The sequence below is a fragment of the Lygodium microphyllum genome, chromosome 25 (genome assembly GCF_053477565.2).
Source record: "Lygodium microphyllum isolate KBCC chromosome 25, Lygodium_microphyllum_v1.1.10, whole genome shotgun sequence".
Classification (NCBI taxonomy): domain Eukaryota; kingdom Viridiplantae; phylum Streptophyta; class Polypodiopsida; order Schizaeales; family Lygodiaceae; genus Lygodium; species Lygodium microphyllum.
This window is the reverse complement of record NC_141159.1, coordinates 105,517,065-105,540,085: the sequence shown is the minus strand read 5'-3', so window position 1 is coordinate 105,540,085 and position 23,021 is coordinate 105,517,065. Positions and strand designations below refer to the sequence as shown.

General features: G+C 41.7%; 1 protein-coding gene across 2 annotated transcripts in view; it reads left to right on the top strand.

The window, feature by feature from the left end:
* Positions 1 to 22,494, top strand: part of LOC148014587 (zinc finger CCCH domain-containing protein 32-like) — a 109,453-nt gene extending 86,959 nt beyond the window's left edge. For both annotated transcript variants that reach the window (XM_087666699.1, XM_087666698.1), the window contains exon 8: positions 21,821 to 22,494. In XM_087666699.1, the coding sequence (XP_087522825.1) occupies positions 21,821 to 22,213 (393 nt within the window). In that variant the 3' untranslated portion in view covers positions 22,214 to 22,494. The remainder of the gene's footprint in view (positions 1 to 21,820) is intronic.
* Positions 22,495 to 23,021: the final 527 nt, after the last annotated feature.

Here is a 23,021-nt window from a genome sequence, read left to right as displayed (position 1 = left end):
CATCAGATTCATCAGAGGCTGATTTTCAGGCAGTATGCTGGTGTGTTTTTATCATTCCAGACTTCTTCTTTGAGATTGGTGTCTTGCTGCACTTGTGATCCATTATTGGACGACCACGACGTCCCTTGGTCTGCTCTCATAAGAGACTGTGGTTGTTGTGACAATCTGCATTCTTTCATTCATCGGCTTCTTCTCCTCCTTTTGTGCTCTCATTTTAGTTCACCGTGTATTAGCCATGTTGATACACTCTCAAGTCTTTTCTCTGCAAGACCTAGTACATCTTCACATTGTGTCAGGGCTGGTGTTCTTCTAAAGAGGATCTTGCATAGTTGTCATGAAAAGCTTGGTTGCACAAACTGACATGCAACTAACTTATAATGTCTGACACCTCCATCTTGGGATCTTACGGTGTCTTATTGGGCCACTCCTTCATTGGAAGCCTTAATGAGGTATTATGGTCGTAATGTGAAGGATGATGCTTCATATCCCTATTTTCCTCCTCTCGGAAAGTGAGCAAAATATGGAACTATATTTGTCGGAAATTGCTTCAATGATTCTTTTAGGCTGTGAATCGTTTTGTGGGTTGAGTTGAGCTTATGAGAGTAGTGAGGAAATGAAATATATGGGGAAAAGAGACTTGTTCCATCAACAATTAGAATCATCTACCAATTATGATAGATGGGTGAGGAGCATATTGACCTCTTACAAAGGAGGTATCTCAAGTTTTATCCTCCAAAAATTTTTGAAGGCACATTGTTGGAAGGTGGTTATCAGTTAGGGTATTTAGTTGGTGAGGATGGCCATCTCTCAGTTGGGGGAGGACAAATGGCTTTTGAGATGACTAACAATTCATTACCTATCAAGTACCTCACTCTCACTCTCTCTCACTCGAGATGGAGCACAAGTAGATAGAATAGAAGCACGGAGAAGCATACTCTCAAGCTTGTACACCACAAGAATGAGCTTATCCATTCACTTTCCGTTTTTAATACATGGGATTGGGAGTTTTGGCTTCCACTTAAGTTGGTCGCCCATCTCTCCTATTTGGCTCTTGGCCCAGCCTTTCCCATTTTTTGCATACATATTAGATGATACAAAATTGTCATGAAAGTGAATGAAAGCTAGTGCTTATGCCCTTCCCGAGCTATGGGTTTTTCTACTTGGTGGAAAATATTACAACTTGCACGGGTGCTACACTTGGCTTTCAAAATAATATTACAATAAATTGTATGATTGCGGGCTTTGACTGAAAATTATATGTCTTGTGTCTTGCGCTTGATTTGCACTTCTCTTTACTTTTTTGCCTTTGTGTATCTTTGCTTGATTTGCTCTACTCTTTACTTTTTTTTTGCCTTTGTGTATCTTTGCTGATTTGCTTTGTTGTCCTGCTACCTTTCATCCTACAATTAACATTACTCCTCTCCTAGAAGAGTGCTAGCCCCATGGCACTCTTTGTTAGAGGTAGCATGCTTTAGCTTGCACTGGAGATGAAGAATATTGGGGACAGTCGTGGGGTCATTTCAAGGAGACATGTGGTTCTCGCCGGAGCTTGATTTGGATGTTGAAGTTGTTGGAAGGTCTTTGTGAGAATTGGAGTAGTTTTGTGCTTTGGATACCAAATAAAAAGTGGTAATGTGGATTGAATGTAGCTCATGGAATTAGGATCTCTTGGTGGGTGACGGCTGGGAATTAATTGGACTGGTTGAAGGGTACCCTAGAGGATGTTGGCTCGAGGTAAAGTTGTAAGCTGCTACATTAGTTTGTACCTGTGAGGGCAAACCTCTTGTGCTGTCTCCCTAGGGGAGTGCTAGTTTGATGGCATGCACAGGACGTATATATGGATTGGGAGATGGGTCGAACTTGAGGCAAAAGCTAGAGTGTTGTCCCACACTTGAGGACCCAATTCATGTATAGGTTAGAGTGCGATGATTATGTGAGTGCACGTGCTTATATAGACTATTACATAGTTAGAAGACAGTATGATGGCTTTGGTTTGTTAATTGTCAATGAAGTTAGGCACTTGTTGTTGATAGTTAGATGATGGGAAGCATTATCATTGCTGCTGGGGGATAGAGGAGTCAATGGGGCATCATGAGAAAAACTTTGAAGTACCATGTAGCCAATGAGGCTCACATTCATGGCCATGATGACAAAGGTTACTTGAATAGAGATGACAATGCTCAATAGAAGTGCAACCTTGAGCAATCGCCAAATGACTTGTTGGTTGTCATGCTTCATGTAGTGTTGCTGTAGGCATGAGAGATTGGAAAAGATTGAGAAAAACTTGTACAAGTGACTCGAGGAGATAGGTCCAAGCATAGGTGAGTCGACATTCCCTACTTGTGTTGTGCCCTGAGTTTACGTGGGGGAATAGGATGCGGAGCTAGGGGTTTAGGGACAGAGTTGAACAACGAAAGCCATTGGTTATACCTAACTTAAGGACCCCTATGTGCGGTGTTGTGTTTGTGTGTGCATATTTTCTCTCTATTTTTTTTTCTTCTTTTGAAATACAATATAGTACAGAAGGACCATAGTTGTCAGGTACGAAAGGTACGGTACGATAAATATACGGTACTTATTGGTATCTTATGATTTTATAAGGTACGATACGATATTAGTACGAAAAAAATTTAAGATGAATTCTCAAATAACAAAAACCATAAATCATTAAATGATAGATTATAGAATACATGTTTAAAGTAGAAATAGCCATTTCATTACAGAATAAGATGAATACATGAGGGTGACCATTGCAGTCGCATGGGCTGCACAAAACATGCGATACAACTACACTCTAGTATATCTGATACAAAAAAAAGAGAGACCTATGTCATATGAATCTATGATGAGGCATTACTATCATCATCATCATCATCATCAGAACCATCTGAGTGCTCATCAAGAGAGTGTGAAGATGACTCCTCGGTATCTCATTATGAGACGCACTCATACTTATCCTCACTGATGAGGTTACCATCATCATCAAATGATGGCTCCCTAAGTGGCGATTGTGTAGGCAAGGGGAGATGTCATCATGAGGCATAGGATGTGAGCTACTAGAGCCCCACCTTACATATGTCTGCAAGCCACTCGAACCACCCCTCCTCGATGATGGAGGGCATCGAATGACCATGCCCCTGCTACCACCTACTCGGACTCCTTGTCCATGAGCACGCTGACTACGAGTGTCACGAGTATCTACTGCTATAAGCTCTCTTTAGAGCTCTACAAAAATCATCTCCTCATCCTCATTCACCTCCTTATGTATACTCGGAAGAGTGTTGCCTGTCAACTTGAATGTATCAACATTCACCTACACAATGCAGTGATGCACATAAGATTGATAATTGTAAATGCTAAAGTCTAAATTGTAAAGTATAAAGTTTAAACTTCAAAGTTCAAAGTTTAAAAGTTAATGCAACAAATTTAAATGTTGTGGTTAAGTGTTTAAACTTTACCTACTTTAGACTACCGATGCTCATCATAGCCCTTATCATACGTAAGTTAGTGCGGCAATAGACTAGCTGTTCTAACTGTCATGTGCTAAGCCAATTGCGAATCTTTGTGTGAACGAGAGAATAGGCACTTCAGTTTCTCTCACATGCACTTGAAGAGCAATCCTGGGCAAGGACCCTCATGGCTAAGGGCTGAAGCGTCTCTAGTGCATATCCAAAGTTTTACCTCCAAAATAAAGGCTTCACAAGTGACTCTCTCCTTCAACAAGTGGAAGAAGCAAAAGCCACATGCCCTCTCTGATCTGCATAGCATTCTAGCTCCTCTAGCACTGCATTGCAGTTATCCACAGGAACCACACGAGTCAAATGAGCAAGCTGGTTTGAACGGAACTCTCTATTATCCATGACCACCGATGACTTGCAGGCCGGATGTACCAATGCGGCAAAAACATGGATGGGCTTATCATAGTTGCATTCGTACTATGTACGGACTAGTTCATTCCGTACGGTTCGTACCATACCATACGGTACGTATCCTTACCATTTCGTATCAAAAAACAGGCTATTTTTGGTCTCTAAAGACTAGACTATACAATATCTTCCAACTCCTGAGCCTTATGTTTATTATCGTAATTCCAAGTCTCACACACACACACACACACACACTCTCTCTCTCTCTCTCTCTTTCCTAACTTCCAAGATGAGTATACAATTCCAAGAGCATCCCCCCCTCTCTCTCTCCCTCTCTCTCCAAATTGCCAAGCCTCTCTCTCTCTCTCTCTCTCTCTCTCTCCTCACACACACACATACACACACAAAAGAATGAAGAGCCTGTTTGTCCATCCACCCTAAACTTTGCTTTGTTCTTTGATGTATTACATATACACTCCCATCTGTCTTCTTGTAGCACATTGTGCATGCTGTGCATGAGGTTTTTCCTTGTTATTCTCATGTGTTCATCCTATTAACTGAAGTGACATTGCTATTTTAGCTCTAAACATGTGTTCTAATATCTATAATCCAAAATAACTAAGTTTTTGTTTTTTTTTTTCGTATTAATATCGTACCGTACCTTATAAAAGCATAAGGTACCAATTAGTATCGTATTTTATCGTACCGTATGGTATCGTACATTTCGTACCATCCATGCCCATCTCCTCTCTGCTATCTCTAAAACATATGCACGCTGTGTCTCTGTGATCAATGTACAAGCACGTGCCTCCACCAATGCCACTCTAAAGAAGTGAACGAGAAGGCCTATGGTGGACCCCTCGCAATCACTCATACGTAACACCCTATATAAGGGAGTCACGACAATGACGGCACATACTTTTTGCCAAAACTGCTCATTAAGGCACAAGCGTTGCATGGCTTTGGCCTCCTTTGTCTCATGCTCATCCCACTCATTCCATAGAGTGGACACCACTATCTGGCACAAGGTGTAGACCGCACCTCATAAAGGCGCTTCAGCAATAACCACATGTAAGCAAAGCGAGTTGAAGAAGGCTTCTTCAACTCGAGTGTGCTATGCTCACGATGCATCGCAAGCACCTTTACCTTTACCATGAAGAATGTGACAATTGATGTAGCTTTGCGGACCACCCTCTTTACCCACTTGAGCTTCCCAATATCCTCCATGAGCAAGTCCAAACAATGACTTACACATGGAGTCTACATAATCGTAGGGAACTCGGCCTCAAGTAAATAGCCCATGCGCCAACAATTCGATGCATTGTCGGTAACAACTTGCACCACATTTGAGGGGCCCATCTACAACCACAATTTACAAATTACAAGTTATATATAAATCAAATTTAAATTATGAATCGTGATATTATCATAATGAAAGAAAGTGAAAAAAATTTAAAACACAAATTGCAATGTATACCTCAATGATAGCTTGTTGAATGTGGCGGTAGATGAATGCACCTGTCGTTTTTCTCCCCCTCTTGCCGGTATCTACGGCCTGCAAAAAGTAAGTGCCGAGTGGACATGAGACAAGTATGTTGATGATGCCTTGTTTCTTACGATCACTCCATTCATCGGTGAGAATGGAGCAACCATATTTTATCCATGCCGCCCGAATAGGATCAAGGGCTCTATCAATCCTCTCCTCCTCTTTATCAATCTTTCTCGTCCTCATGTCGTTGTATGTGACACCGGTCCATCCTTCACATGGACCCACATTGGCAATGGCTTTTACCATCTTCTTCCATTGCTCTTGCTTTAGGACATTGAATGCAAGATTGCACTCAATCACCATGCGTGCAATTTCAATTTCTGTAAGTCGTTGCCTTTCTCTAAGAAAGGCAACTGATCCACGCACATGATCGGGAGGTTGAGAGAGAGATACATTGGATGCTTCCTTGTTAGTAGACATAGGAGTTGGTGTTGATAAGCCACTTCCTCCTCCTCTTGTGGATCCCCCTCTCATCTTGGCGAGAATCTCCTCCGCAATGTTTTGAGGGATCTCCTTGCATGGAGCAACTTGCCCCCCTGTCTTGGAAAGATGTTGGAGAAGCCGAGTTGCACCACCTGTATAGCGCTTCCCGCAATACTTGCATGTCCAATGGTGGGAGTTGGACTTCTTTATGTCCCTCTCCACATGAATCGCATGCGAATTGAAGGCCTCGTGCTTCTCATGAGTCATGGTGCCGATGATGGATAAAGAGACCCGAGAGAGAGAGAGAGAGAGAGAGAGAGAGAGAGAGAGAGAGATGCTTGAGTCTCGACTCTTAAAACTTGAGTCTTGAAAGTTGAAAGGGAGGGAGACCCGAGAGGCCGGAGGGTTGGGGTAAAGTTGAAAGAGCAAGAGTGAGAGAGAGGGGACGGAAGATGAGAATGGAAAATGCTTTGATAGGGTTCGGCCTGCAGGATAGAGGGGATGGGAGATGAGATTTGAGAATAGCAAATGCTTCGATAGGGTGCGGGAAAGAGGTTATGCGAGGTGAGATTTGAGAATGACAAATCACAAGTCCATTCAAGAATCAAGATCCAAGAGAGAAAGATGAGAATGGTAAGTGCTTGCTGAATTGGTGTGGAAGCATGGAGGAGAGGAGCACCTTTTGTAGATGAGAGAAGGGTCAAAGTTCAAACAATCAAAGAGGGGTCAACGGTCAAAGAGAGGGCTGCCAGCTAGAAGGAATCCAAAGAGGGCTGGGAAGGGGGGGGGGGGGGGGAGTGCATGGTTGGAAAAGGGGATGGGATGAGGCATCAAGGCTTCCCACCCCCCGAAAAAGTGCCATGTAGGCAGGCGGAATGCGAAGAGTAAAGGCGGGGATACGGGAAATGCAAGACGTGGGATCTAGGTGACACAGACTAGGTGGCCCAAAATCACGTACGAATTCGTACGGATATGTACCGTACGAATTGTACCATACGGACAATACTGTTTGACGTACAGAGGCAACTATGATAAGGACTTTCTAGCCTTAGTGAGAAGAATACAATAAGATCAAGAGACTTAAGGAGGCTCTTAAGGTGGGTTAATCTAGTTGATGTTGAAAAAGTACTGAGGAAGTGGTTTGTGGGACTCGAGGTATGATATATTGGAGATTGAGGCTTGATTGATAATAGAACTACCACCATTTATTGATACTTCCTTTCTCATTTGATTGCCTCTTGGCAGGCGATGTTACGTTTTGCAGTTTGGCGCCCTCCCGATTCTCGTGATAGAGGTAAACTTGTGTATGGAGCATGATCTAGTAGATGTGGTTCTTAAAGTCTTTTCTAGTGATATGTTCTAGATAGGCCTTCATTGCTTGGTGGTGCTTTTGGTAATTTTCCAAGGGACAGTAGTTCTTGGTGGCTTCAAACATTTGATCCACCAACGTGATCACTCGACTATCCTGCATTCACTTGATAAAAAATACGAGAGTATATACAGTTGATGTGCTTCAAAATCCATTGATAAAACTCTATTTGAAAAAAAACTAGTTACTTGAGTCTAGTTGTGTTGACCTTGATTGTACTACTTGTAGGACGTGCACCTTTTTTTCTTTCAAAAAAATTAACATAAATAAACAAGACTTTGGTTGATCAGCACATAATCATTGAAAATATAATCAATTTATGCACATATTTTCAACTATGAATCCATGCTAGTCCGGGACGTTAAAAGCCAATTGTAGAACTCAGGATTATACTCTAGTGTAGCACAAGCATCGAGGAGTCGTGGGAACTTTACTAGGAAGGGTAAGTATTGTGCAACATCAAGTAGTATTGTTCCTTGTTCTAGTCTACTAGTGACATGCAGTTCCTTTTCCGTTAGAATTTTGTCAAGAAGGGGATAGTCTAGGATGGGTTCGGCTAAGGCTATAACATGGACAATAGCTAGTACATGAAAGGAAGTGGAGGCTATATAGGTCGGATCTCTTTGAGACTACCATATAGCTCGTGTTCTTGTGAGATATCATTTGTTGGCCTTCAAGCTCAGCCATTGAAACTCGATTATTAAACCACCATTTCCCAAATTTGTTATGTTCGTTGTGCCTAAGGATCTTCATAAGCATTGCTTGCACTCGTTGTTCCTTTTCAAGATTTGTTTTATGTTTAGGTTTGTTTTTCTTCCATTTAGGAGGCACCCATGTGTGGTGTGACGAAGGTGGTCTTGCAGGTGCACTAGGCAACCACAACCAATCATTTCTTGCATAATACCCTTGAGCGAGTAGGAGAGATCATGGAATCCATCGTTGCATGCTAGCTCTTGGCTGATGTCTTTGTGAGTGAGGTTTGGGTCTCTTTCGTGGTTTTCTATGGTTTTTGTAGGTCTATCTTATTTCCTTGTTATCGCTCTCTAAATTTTTCGTTTGAAGAACACTTGTATTGATAGGTTCTCTCTCTTTATGGTGTGCATGAAGGAGCTCCTTAAGCATTTCCTTGCTTGTGTCACTAGTTGGTATCTCTTTGGGCCAGAGATTTGCTTCTTGCTCTTCCCCTAAGAATCGATAAGAATACCCTTGCTGAAAGTTGTAATTATCCTCACATTTGAGAGTGTTAGATGTATCTATTGTGCTACATAATCGACCTTGCATTTTGTTGCTCACTTGAAGGCTTTACCGAGAAGTGTTTCCTTTTCCATGTCCTCAGGGTTTGGGAGCACATGGAATAGGATGGATAGGCCTTCGGTCTCAATAATTGTGAAGATTCTATATTTTCCTAGGAGAGAATATGGTATTTCCCCATAGGGATTGAGGATTGCGTTGGTTGGTATAAGTTCTAGTTGGCCTATTCCATTCCATGCTTCATAGGTCAAAATATTAAGGTCTACTCCTTTGTCAATGAGAGCGTCAATAGCATGCTCTCACTTTACCATAAGCTTGACCCTAAGATAGGCAGTATTATCTCATCATCTTTTGAGTCTAGGTCTATAACCCCAACCTTCCGAATGCAGATCTTGAGGTCCCTAGCTACACTATTGAATCCAAATTGCATATTACTATTATGGCTTTTTCGTGCAATGCTACTCTTATCGGATTCCAAGTTAGAGTTGTTGATCTGATTCAACTTCGTGTTGGTCTTGTGAGGATGTTGTATTCTATTCAGACTAAGTGCAATCTGAATGCAGCCTGCAAGTGTCCCTGCGTAGCCTAGTCGCCCTTGGTGACTATCGTGGCCCATTAGAGTGCTATGGTCTTTGTTTCTCTTTCGTTTGGATGTGGGTTTCTATTGCTTCTATTTTTGCAGTTTTGTTAAGTTAGTGAGGTCTATTTCTTGGATTCACTTGCTCCTCTTGGCCTTGTTTGCTATAGATTCTTAGTTTGGTTTGTCTCTCTTTGACAATGTTTAGCCGCTTATTAGTCTCTCTTTTGTGTATGTTTGTTATGATGTCATTCCCTTATTCCCTTGTCACTATTTTGCAAGTACGGTTCTTGTTTGAAGCAGATACAGTTTGTTTTCTTGTGTGCTTTTTGTAATGATTGCTCTTTCAAGATATGTTGTGTTCACAATTCTTTTCCCTCAATTCTTGTGATAAGTGAGTACGTGTGCACAACTAGGCTTTTGCTTGTTTGAATTAGTATGTTGAGTTAGAGTTCAAGGGTGCTAGTTGCAACTCATGCTCAATTAGGTTTTCCACTTTTTCGATCAATTTTGTGTTAAGCCTAAATAAATTTTTCTTGAGATTTAGGCTCCAAGTGTGGTTCCCAATGAGTCATCGAGGTTTTCTTCCTACGAACCCGGTCTTCTAGTTAATTCCAATAGTTCCTGTGACTATGGAGATTCCTCTCAGTCATCGATAATGCGAGTCCAAGGAGTTTCTTTGCCTAAGGGCTCTCACTAAGCACTAGATTGTGTAATTGTCCTCACATGATGATGCTTTCAATGGTGCATGGCAACTCAAGTGTGGGTTGGTTTGCAATATTAATAACAGAGGCCACGCCCTAGAATGAGATGCTATGCCAGCACCATCACAATCTTGGCTCCATGGATTTTCCATGGATGTTAGATGACTGAGATAGTGTAGCAAGGCCTCAATTAGCTAAGCATCCCTAGATCTCTGTTTTTAGACTGGTCCACAATGAAGGTGGCCCAAGTTGATGCGAGTATCTTTAACTCAAGAAATCTCTTGAACCTTGGAGAAGTTGAGCACAACCTCTTTCCTATAGTCTTGAGCATAAGAACTCAAGGACACTTAGCCTCTCTTAATGCAACATATCTAGCTCCACAGAGCACTTCTTGCACAAGTTTCTACATTTCCTTGGGACGTTTCGTGTGACTTTACTTCAAGTGATGGTACTTCTTATATGGATAAGGTTCAAGGTTTGATGTGCTTGGCTCTTATGTAGGTTGCTCCACTAGTGTATGGGTCGAGAAGAATTGTGACTTTTAGATGTAGACTGTTGATATGATGATACCCATTGACTTTCCCAATGGTTTGGGGAGGTTGTTTCCTTTTCTTTAGACCCAGTATCACTAGTTTTGCAATGGTGGTACCATTTACGCTTGTTCTCAAGTTAGTGTTTGTATTAGCACTCTTGAGGCTCTTTTACTAAGCTATGATGGACTTCTTGTTGAGCCTAGGATAGTAAATTGAGCTTTCTCTGTCTCGAATCAAGTTGAATAGGGGTGAAATTGTGGGGTCTATAGATACAAGGCTCAAGTGGTTGTGATGACTAGGAACATTTCGCCGCTCGTTCCATATCTTGCAAATGATTCACAAGTTAACATTTTTGCACATCAATAATTCAACGAGTGCTCTCAATACAAGCACGGTCTCCTTTACAATTTTCATTGTGAGATTCTTGCTATGTGCTAGTTAATATACGAAGTTTTAAGTTTTTGCTAGAGCACTTTCAAGAAAGTGATAATATGATGTTATCGCAGTCACAGTGCATGAAGGTCCCCAATAGGCTGTTAGGATACCTTTAAGATAGTGATACTTTAAGGTTTGAACACCACATCCTAATTCATGTAGATGTTTGTTATGTGTTTGTGGCCTTCATCTTCTAGGATGGGGTTTTTCTATGGTCTTCTTGAGGTCAAACAATGGTAGTGTGTGGAGCTCCTACAAGGTTTTGCAAGGTCTGCCTGGCCTTACTTCCAAGGATGCAAAGGCAGGGTTACAAGTTTCTTTTATTATCTTTAGTACTAATAACTCAAGTGTGGCTTGTAGGGAACTCTAGTGCAACATGTGAATATTCAAGCATAACCCATCTTGGGCTTTGTCAATGAAATGATTGTATCCTCAATAGATTTTTCATTACAAGGAAGTCTTGAGTCACAACGTTTCTTTGGGGCCTTATCTAGTTTGATATTCCTTGGATGGTTGTGAAGGGAGAAGCTCGAGTGAGAGCACGAGCAAGCGACAGTCATGGAGGAGTGAGCTATGGCGGATGCAGTAAGAAAATAAGAGAGAGAGACTCAAGATGTGGAGACTCTAATCATCACAATGTGTGATTGGCCTTATTTCAATGTCATTGAAAGAATAAAGAATGAAGTGACAACGATGGATGCTTGCCACTTGCATTGTATAGGTGTGCGAATATTGTTAGTATAGTAATACATAGGTAGCGTAGGCACATGCGCCTTTACGTCCAACAACCTTCTACTTAAAGGCGAAAAGTGACAAAGTATAAATGTATATAAAGTACAACAAGATGAGGAAAGACGTTGTTTTATCCAATGCCCATCATCTTTCTAAGGAAAACAAAACACTTTGTGTAGAGACTTTAAGTGAGCACATCTACAGGATTTTGGTTGGTTGAGATCTTGACAAGCTCAATGGACTTGTGCTCAACAACCCCTCTAATAAAGTGGCAACACACCTCAATATGCTTTGTCTTCGAATGGAAGACCAGATTCGTGGCCAACTAAATAGCACTCATAGAATCCGAATGTAATGTAGGGACCATAGTAGTAATACCAAGGTTTGCGACCAGATAGCCTAGCCAGAGAGCCTCCTTGCAAGCCTCAGTGGTTGCAACATTCTCTGCCTTTGTAGTGGATAGAGCCGTGCATTTTTGCACCCCGGACATCCAAGAAAGAGCAACTCCAACAAAGGTGAAGACATAGGTAGAGGTGGAGTTCCTACTATCTGTATGTCATGCATAATCAGAGTCAGTGTATTCCACAACTTTTGTATCTTGGCCACCACAATATATGCACATGTTTGCAGTGTCCTTAAGGTACCTTAGGATACCCTTTATGGCATCCCAATGTCTCTGGTTAGGTATAGCCATATAGCATGTTACAACTTCAACTGCAAATGCTATGTCAAGATGACTGGCTATCATGGCATACATCAAATTGTCCATTGGGAATGCATAAGGGATCTTGGCCATCTCAGTCTTTTACTCATCAAACTGCAGACAATTGGCTTGACTAATTTTCACATGAGAAGGTAAAGGACAGCCAATTGTCCTTTACCATCTTGCATATAAAACCGCTCAAGGACCTTCTGTATGTACTCATTCTAAGACAAGTAAAGGAGCTCCAAGAAAGAGCAACTCCAACAAAGGTGAAGACATAGGTAGAGGTGGAGTTTCTACTATCTGCATGTCATGCATAATCAGAGTCAGTGTACCCCACAACTTCTGTATCCTGGCCACCATAATATATACACATGTTTGCAGTGTACCTCATGATACCCTTTATGGCATCCCAATGTCTCCGGTTAGGTATAGCCATATAGCATATCACAACTCCAACTGCAAATGCTATGTCAAGATGATTGGCTATCATGGCATACATCAAATTGTCCATTGCGAATGCATAAGGGATCTTTGCCATCTCAGTTTTCTGCTCATCAAACTGCATGTGAGAAGGTAAAGGATAGCCAATCGGTTTAATATCTTGCATATAAAACCGCTCAAGGTCCTTCTGTATGTACTCATTCTACAACAAGTAAAGGAGCTCTAAGAAAGAGTAACTCCAACAAAGGTGAAGACAAAGGTAGAGGTGGAGTTTCTACTATTTGCATGTCATGCATAATCAGAGTTAGTGTACCCCATGACTTCTGTATCCTGGCCACCATAATATATACACATGTTTGCAGTGCCCTTAAGGTATCTCACGATACCCTTTATGGCATCTCAATGTCTCTGGTTAGGTATAGCCGTATAGCATGTCACAACTCCAATTGTAAATGCTATGTCAAGATGACTGTCTATCATGGCATACATCAAATTGTCCATTGTGAATGCATGAGGGATCTTGGCCATCTCAGTCTTCTGTTTATCAAACTGTGGACAATCGGCTTGACTAATCTTCATATGAGAAGGTAAAGGACAGCCAATCGGTTTAATATCTTGCATATAAAACCGCTCAAGGACCTTCTCCATGTACTCATTCTACGACAACTAAAGGAGCTACTTAGAGTGATTGCACGTGATGCGTATCCCAAGAATATATGAGATGTGTCCCATGTCCTTCATCTCAAAACTTTTTTTGAGCTGACTTTTCAAGGCATCTAGCTCATCATGAGCACTCCCAACAATCAACATGTCATCCACATAGAGTACCAAAATCATAAGGCTGCGATCACGGGCCTTCTTCATGTATAAACATGGATCCATATCACTACGGGTATATCCCTGTGAATGTATAAAAACATTAAACTTGTGGTACCATTCCCTAGGTGCTTATTTAAGGCCATAAAGACTCTTTTGAACTTGGACACTAGGTGTTCCCTGTCTTTTTCGTCAAAGCCCTTAGGTTGTTGTATATAAATCTCATCATGCAAGTCCTAATGTAAGAAAGTCGTCTTGACATCTAAATAATAGAGTTTCAAATCTAGTTACACAACCAAAGTCAAAACCAAGCATAGGGTAGTCATCTTGGTAACAGGAGAGAAGACTTCATTGAAGTCAACACCATGCTTCTTCTTAAAGCCCTTAGTAACCAATTTAGCCTTATAGCTTAGCTTGGGGCATCTAGAGGTGCTTTTCAACTTGTACACCCAATTACATGGCAAAGCACGCTTTTCACTACTCAAAGGAACCAAATCTCACTTATGATTTTTCTATAGTGAATCATACTTCGATTGCATAGCCCTTTCCCAAGAGTCACTATCACCTCTGTGTATGGCCTTATCATAAGTAAGAGACCAACATCTCACCATAACATAATCCCTAGAGGGTGCAGACCGACCAGGTTGACAACAATCTCTAGTAAACCGTTGCAAAATAGATTGTAAGGTCTATACGTCTTGTCTAATATCATGGTCCTCGCTCATTGAAGCATCAGTTGTTGCAAGCTGTCTAGCTGGATGTACAAGAACATGACATTCCTTCTAAAATATTACCATATGCACCTGAACGACTTGCTCAGACTGCTTATGCATTTTCTCCTCATAGGAAACATCATTATGGCTGTGGATAACCTTTCGAGCCTACGGAGCCCATAGGCGAAGGCCCATCTCACTTGCATTTCCATAACCAAGAAAGATACATTTCATAGACTTAGGATCGATCTTACTACGTCTCTTCTTGGAAACACAGCCAAAAGCCTCACAACCAAAGATACGCAAATGAGCATATGATGACCATACCTCCGGGGCTACTTGATAGTCAAGAGCAATGTATGGGGATCGATTAATCAAATGTATAGTAGTAGTAACTGCCTCAGCCTAAAACTGTTGTGGTAAGCTTGCTTGGCTAAGCATACTACAGATTTTCTCTTGAATTGTTTTATTCATGCGTTCAGCCATACCATTCTGGGGTGGGATGTACGGGGCAATCAACTGATGCTTGATACTCCTCTCATTACAAAACTACTTAAAGGCTTTAGATACATATTCACATCCATTGTCAGATGGTAGGCATTTCAGGCTATACCTAGATTGGTTCTCAACAAAAGCAAGCCAATGTTGAAATATAGTTAAGACTTCTGATTTCTGCTTTATGGGATAAGCCTAGATCTTATGTGAGTAATCATCAATGAAAGTAACGAAATACTTTGAACCACCTAATGACTTGCAGGATGTAGGTGATATAGGTCCATAAGCATCAAAATGAACACGAGTCAGAGGCTCACCCATGTGTGCAATGCCAGACTTTTTATGTGAACTATGGGTCCGCTTGTCCCATAAAGACAAGGATTACAAGAATCAAAACACTTATACTCAAGGGGTGGAAGATAGTATAAATGGGCAAGCATTTTCATTCCCTTGAGTGACATGTGTCCAAGGCGGCGATGCCATAATAATACATGTGGTACTATAGCCACTGGCAAAATATGGTCGATGGACCCAAATAAAAGTAAGGGATAAAGAGTGCTAGACTTGGCACCTTGTGCCAGGACAAGATTCCCACAGGTAATCTTCCATGAGAAATCACCAAAAGAGACATCATAACTTGTATCATCTAACAGTTCAGTAGAAAGTAGGCTTTTGGTCAAAGCTAGAACATGGCGTACATCATGCAAAGTAGACATACTGCTTAAAGGAAATTGAAGTTGGATATCTCCAATACTAGTCATTACCCAATTTGATAGATTCTATCATACTGCAATAGGAGTGGAACCACTCTCGATGAGGGGTAACGTGAAATGAAGCCCTTGAATCAATCAGTCAACACTGAGTATAGGTGGATAAGGCATCAGTCAATTGTGAAACATCAAGAGAAGAAGCCATGAGTATGTAATCATTATGAGAATTAGTCTGCATAACATTAATCTCTTCTATCTTGATACTAGACTTGCTAGGGACAAGGAATCAGTCTTTTTCTATACTTTACCCTTTCCTTTTTCCTTGCGCTTGTCATCACGCATGTTATGGCATTGTGGCCGAATATGACCCATGCTTTCTACAATAATGATAAGTTAATGTGGACTTATGGCCATGGAACTTATTGCAAGACTGTCTAGGTGGCTGAAAACAAGACTTCGAAGAGGCTCTTCCACATCGGTCATTACCGCTCTTACCATTATTGCCTTTGATTGTCAAAGCATGAGAACTAAGGGAAGCATCAACATTCCTTTTGTTAATCTCTTCATTCAAGAGTGCACCCTCTACATCTTGGAATTTCAGTCCATTAGCAGGTATATTTGCACACATAGCAGTACGAAATGTGTCCCATGACTTAGGCAATGTAACCAATAGGAACAAGAGAGGAAGATTCTCCTTAAATTTAATCCCCTGTGAAGATAGGTGGGTAAAAATAGAATGAAACTCATTCAAGTGGGTGGATATGGAAATCCCTTCCTATCCATGGGTTGCTTTAATACATCTGTGAAGCAGGACTTTGCTTGTCATAGATATCGTAGGTGTTCTCCCATAACTGTCAGGTGGTCTGCCCTTCAGAGATAACATTATGGAAGACCTACTTAGAGAGTGACAAAATGATTGCGGATTTATGTATCTCATCCAATTCAGCCCAATCCTCTACATCAAAGTGTTTTTGCTTTATGTGCTCGTGTCTCAATGGCTTAACTTGCAATTTTTGCACTAGAACCTACCAGATTTGTGCCTTTAATAGTTGTAGTTTGTGCCATCCAACTTGTCAATGTTGAAGATAGCACTGTCATTCGACCCACTAGCCATAATGCAATGAATGAAAGCACAGTCCAAGATAAATAGGTTTCTGTAAATGATAGTAAAACAGGTCAAAATCGAGACCAAGATAGTGTCTAAATAGATGAAATCAGCAAAGAGTAGGGCTATCCACTAACTACTAGTAAATGACAGTCAAGTCAAATCATTTGCCCTCATAGATGATGCATAAACTTGCAATTACAGCATGCTAAAAATAATGACAGCAGTAAATCCAAAGCTAGGTGTGAGTAATCAACTGATAGAATCCAATCTACAAACTGCGGGTTTATCTTGCAAGAGGCAGGGTACGTAGGAACCACTCATAGTCACTAAGCATGCAACCGGTACCGAGAACTATCAATCTAAGAGATACATCTAATAGGCATAACTGTCATGTGTATAGTAGGTCTCAAAGAGAATGGAAGAGAACTGCCAAATACACAACTGATTGAGCAAGTGTAGAGAAGCTCAATACATAGCCAAGTAGGATGAATACATCACTGACAATACCTTGATAGAGGTAGTTGCTAGGCTCAATGCAAAGATCAGCCCTCTAGGCAACAATCACAATGAAAGGTCATCTCGAGAGCATAGACATAACTCAACCAAGTCTCATGGTCTCATTGAAGTAAGCTCAAGCTCAATTGTGAATATCCAAAGCTCTGCGTAATATCCAAGTGTCAGGCAAGCTCCCACTGGAACAAGAATTGAATGCTAGATGAGCAAAAGAAGCTGAATATATCATGTGTATAGCATCTAGACATCAAGATACATGTGACTTGTATCCGGAAGCATAAGACCCAATATCTTTTTCAAGCTCTTACTATAGCATCCAAAGTACCAGCCAATAGCATAATTCAAAGCCAATATTGCTGTAACCAAGTCCAAATCAGAGCTCAAGAGCTCTCAATAAGCATAATTGAGCGTGTAGTATCCATGTCAGACATCAATGCATCCAATAGATTGCGCGAATAGGATTTGAGAGCAAGAGGCATATGGTTGCACTTACAAAATGTGTGCTGTTCTGTTATTACAGCACTCAAATGACAGTGAAAACTGAGCTATTTTGAGCTCAAATCAGTCCCAAAAGTGTTCCAAGATATCAGCATAACAACCCCCAATGATTTGGCATCAATATGTGGGCATACAAGCATCAATAGAGCTCCAGACAATGAAGTGTATGTTGTCCCTGTGTGTATTATAGCATGCTCAGCCCACAGTATAAAGCAATAGAAACTCTGCTAACTCGGAGCTAATGTAAGCTCAAATTCAAGCCAAAAGCACCTCAAGACATGTGCCAAACATCCCAGCATCAATGCATATGCATATGGCCATCTGTAGAGACAAGAGTGACCTCCAATGACTGAGGAGACCCTGTTCAGACCTGTATTACAGCAGGTCTCCTGTATATTACAGCAAGTAACTGAGGTTGGGAGCTCCAAATGGTGTCCAAGACATGCAATACGGATGCTTGGGAGATGCTAGATGATTTCCAAGATGTTTATCAAGTGTTAGAGACCACCAAACAAGTGGCAAGTGATGATGAGCTGCTGTTCTCTCAGCCTTGGAAACAGGCGTTCACCATTTCGCTCGTGCATCTAGTACTCAAGCTAGAATCACCCTTAGTATTGGTAGTGAATTGGAGCCACGTACAGCCACAAGACTACAATTAGGAACTTCCACCATGCACGAACCTCATATCACACCACAAAAAGCACTTTAGTATTCGGCACTAGTTGCATATCACATGCATGCACTAGTCAGTTGTACCACATGCACATCATATATGCGTATGTGCACACAAATAGATCCTAAACATCCTTGTAAAGCCACTAATCTAAGGCATTGCCCCTTGAACACCTTAAGCCATTCAAATATTGACCCCTAAATACCTCAAGGAGTTGAAATCTTGCCTATATATCTCAAATGAAAGGACTCCAAGTTCTCCAACATTGACAATAGAAATTTCATTTTGACAACTTGAGGATGACCATTCAGCCCCAAATCTGTGCCTAAAACCTAGATAATTAAACATGCATGCACTTGTTAGGGATAAAGGCGCTTGTGCTTATGCGGCCTGTGTATTACTACATTGACAGTTGCCACACACCTACAGGCAGCAGGGGTGGCGATTGGACTTGTGCAGATGCAAGATGGGGCAAGCTGGTGGCTTGGACTAGAAGAAGTGCAAGTGGCAGTGAGGATGAGACACTGAAGGTGGCAACTTGCAAGGGGGCAGGCAGCATTGATTGGAGGTTGACAGGGCATGCAGTATTGACTGGAGGGTTCATGTTAAGGTAGAGGGCAATGGCACTAGCACAGAGGGCAGGACACAGCTTCCAATGGGCTCATGGTAGCTCATGAAGCTCACTGAGTGTAGCCATGCCACTGTACTATTGAACAACCATGAAGAAAGGCAGATTTTTTCTCTTCTTCTAGTCTCAATTTGTAATCTCCAATTTATATTCAAATCTGAGTTTGTAAGAAAACTAATTTACCTGCAATAAATTTTCTTTTTGTATCAATAGGTTCTTGCACCTCTTGTTGTACAGAGCAACTCCAGAGCCAATCTCACCCTCTCCAATGTCATCACCTCATCCTTCACATAGAAGGTCGTGCCATTTGCATACTTCAAGTTCGATGGTCTGCACAGGCAACTTGAGACCGGTCAGTCCAGTGACTCAAATGGAGGAAATAGAACATCACCTTGGCAAGAGAAAAAACAGAGATAGGGCTAGGGAGCACCCTTTCCTGGCTGTCGTTTTTAGTTAGAACTCCTCTCTTTTGCCCTCCTATGATTACGTCGCTGTTGACTGTCCTATGATGTACTGAAACAACACTGGTCCATTCCCGAGGAAAACCATCAGAGCCATGGCACCCTCCAAGAAGTACCAATTGACCCTGCCAAAGGCTTTCTCCAAGTCCAGACATAGTACTATCAATTGCTTTTCAGGTCTCTATGTAGTGCACTCTCCTCCTGACAAATCCTGCTGGACTCTCCAAGAGCATACACCACCTTGTCTACCACCTCTGCCACTTGGTCCCAATCTATGGACCATAATATTTTGATCTGACTACATGCGTCCTGAAGCTCATAGATCGAGTCAATTACTTGACAGGAGCAAGGCTCCAAGACAGATGCAGACAGATATAAGGGCATCCAATATCAGAAGAACTACAGCATGATCGAAAAGAGCGGTGCCTACCAATTGCTCAATCTTTTCACCTTGGGAGTCACCCCAATCACTCAGATAGAACCTGGCAATGTGCTTAAAGAGGCTGCCTCCCAATCGCTTGTAGCTTCAAGGGAATGTAAGTGAGCCTTTCCACCTGCGAGAGGTGGGGTCCCTCTAAGTATCGCTGGCACCCACACAAATGTTTAGGGTCTCTTTCTCTCCATCTACAATTGACATGGAACTGTAGTTTCTCTCTTTGCCTTGCTGATCCTCTAAGATCTCTACATTGTTGGAACCACCTCCAACAATCCAAGAGTTTGCCGTAGGTAAGCTTGCCACCACCTCTACCCAAAAGGCAGCCAATACTCTACCCTCAATCAGCACAGATTTTGAGGATGCCCATGAAGAACCCACAGCATCTAACCTGACCCACAAGGCTTTCTTTGCAACAATGGTTCCATTGTCTCTCACAGATGACGAAAGGCTCAATCCAATCAAAGTGCACAGTCCTTTGCTCTGCCTATGGATACCAATCAAGTACTCCAAGTAGGTTAATGAGCCCCTAGGAACACCTTCCCTTGAAGTGCACACACTCCTTTGCTCTCCCCATGGGTATCAATTGAGTACTTCAAGTAGGTTAAAGAGGCTCCTAGGAACACCTTCCCAATGAATGAGACTAGCTTGAGTGGCAAGTTTATGCCGAACTATGAACTCCTTGGGTTGCTGCACCCCATCGAAGTGAAGGTTGTTGATGTTCCAGGATACTATGTGGATAGTCATGATGACTTCTAGGATTGGCTGCCAAGTTCTTGCTGAGTGTAGTAGAAGATGAAAAAAGTGAATTGTGTACCAAGTTGTCAGTTGTGCCTCTATTACCATGTAGAAATGGGTGGCCTAGTGTACGGGCCACTCAAATCATTTCCATGGGGAGGCACCACTATTGTGTAACACACATATGATGCTAAGATGAGGGTAATCTGCTCTAGTCTGCCAATTGATGTCCATCATGCACTTTGGCTATGGCTCTAAGAGTAGCTCCTGCTCACTTGTGGCTGTGCCCAACCACGTTAACATTTTCTCAGTAGTTGACCTTGGATGACCTCCACTACTTTGTTCTCAAACCTCACTTGGGTGTTTGGTTTGGAGAAAAGTGGTAGTTTGTCTGGCAACTCCCTTTTATGACCAAGGACCACGACAAAAGCACTCTTGTGATAATAGCTAGGCATGGTGGAGAAACCTTAGCTTTCGAGGATGACATGGAATTTCATAGGGGCTGCTGAGTTGTAACCTCATATGCTGTCCTACATGCTCAAAGATTGCCAGAAAATGAGTGTTGCTATGTGTTGCCTGGTGAGTATGCCTTTTAAAGTCTTATTAGAGCTCTTTGCTTGCCCATTGCATCGAGGATAGTAGGTGGTAGCCTTTTTGTGCTTGACCTTGAATGTTTTGTTAGTGCTTCCATGATCTCATTAAACTCTACGCCATTGTCTGAAACAATTTCCGGTAGACAATTGAACCTAGTGATCGCATGCTCATACAAGAATCTGATCTCTTTGGGGTTTCATCTCGCACTTTTTCCTCTTTGACCCCTTTAGTTATCAAAATCTGTCGCCACCACTATATAGTGGTCCTTTCTAGGAGTTTGCTCGTGGCCCTATGAAGTCCAACCCCAATTCATGAATAGTTCTAGTGGCTCTGTTCTGGGGGAGTGGCATGATGTCTTTCGCAGTTGGGAAGGCCCACTAAGGCACTACTGTTGTGTAGGTGAGGTTGCTGGTTTGTGCATTCAAAGGTGGGGGTGTGACAGCAGGTAGTGGTGAGTGGAAGATGTGGGGGGAGATGTGGGGGGTGTGATGGCAGACCTAGGCTAGTGAAGCGGCAGTGGGCTGGAGTGATGTGTGGTGGCAGGTATTTTGGCGACTGGGCCCAATGGCACACTCATTGCATTCATGATATACATATGTACATATATGTAGATGTACTTCTTACAAGGGATAAAAGTTGAATTGTGACATTATGTTAGCAGATCATGCGAGCTCGTTTAGAATCACAATGATATCTGTTTCAGTGTATTAACTTCATATTGCAGATTTTGGATGTGTGAAATGTTTATCCCATGAAGGACATTTATGCCGTTTTTCTCTGTGTCACAATCTATCCGTGAGTGTTTTCCACATTCTTTTGAACTGCAATACTATGTATCCTTGTTTCATTTGCAGGGTGTCGCACATTGCGCATATTATATGCGCTATGGCATATGCAAATTTGGGCAGACCTGTAAATTTGATCATCCACCAATGGGCAGCCTGACTTACAGTCCCTCAGCTTCATCACTGACAGATTTGCCTGTAGCACCTTACCCAATGGCATTATCAGTTGCATATGTACCCCCATCTCTGGAATCATCTATACTGCGACCAAAAATAGTTCTGAAAGAGTCTGCAAATGCAGCAGCTGAGAACCGTGAATTTAAGGAAAAATACCTAAATGGCAGTGCAAGTGAGATCGTTCACAGGCGGTCAGAAACAGCAAGCTCAAATCATTCATCTCACTCAGATTCTGCTGATTCAAGGGTTAATTTGGGTGAGGCTTCTATAACTGCTTCATTGTAAAGGTTGGACTTGTAATTTATGGTCATGCTTGGGCAGCTGCTAAATACTTTTCATCAGGGCAGAATTTGTAATATTTTGAAACTGTTCAAATAATGTTGCCATTGAGAAAGGATGGAGCTATTCGAGGAGGAAGATGTTCAAACTGATGTCACGAAGCATGATTCCAAGGTCCAAGCCTTTGCCAAGACGCCTCATTCCGGTGCAGGGTGCAGACCACTGGCCTTCAATTCATTATTTATTTTCAATCCAATATTCTATGATTTTCGCTTGTGTCATAGCTATAGACAGCTTCAACTTGCACTTGGGGAGAAATTTCTCCCTCGACTTCTTTTATTTGCTGTCTGATATAGATAAACAAACATCTATGTTGTGCCGTCTGTGCCATATTCCCATTGTGACAAGGCAACAAAAAAGAGTGGAGCAGCTGGCCTTAATGGGAATACCCTTTTTACATAATAAAACCTGAAGCTTTCACATAAAGTTACTGTAAGTAATTGTAATGCTAAAAGCGAACCTTAAAGGTACTGTAACAATATGCTTGCTGTCAGATGTTGGTGGCTAATGAATGTGTGCACTATAAGAGCTTGTTACAGTTTAGCAATGATCTGTGTTTCTCTCTCTCTCTCTCTCTCTCTCTATATATATATATATATATATATATATGTTTGTTTTTACATTACGAAGAAACTAATTATTGGCCAAAAGTGAAGGATACATGTAAAATCTGGTTTTCTTTCTCAAAGATCTCAACTATTGCAAATATGAAAGGAGTCTTTGTCAATTGTTTGCCATAATGCCACCAACAAAA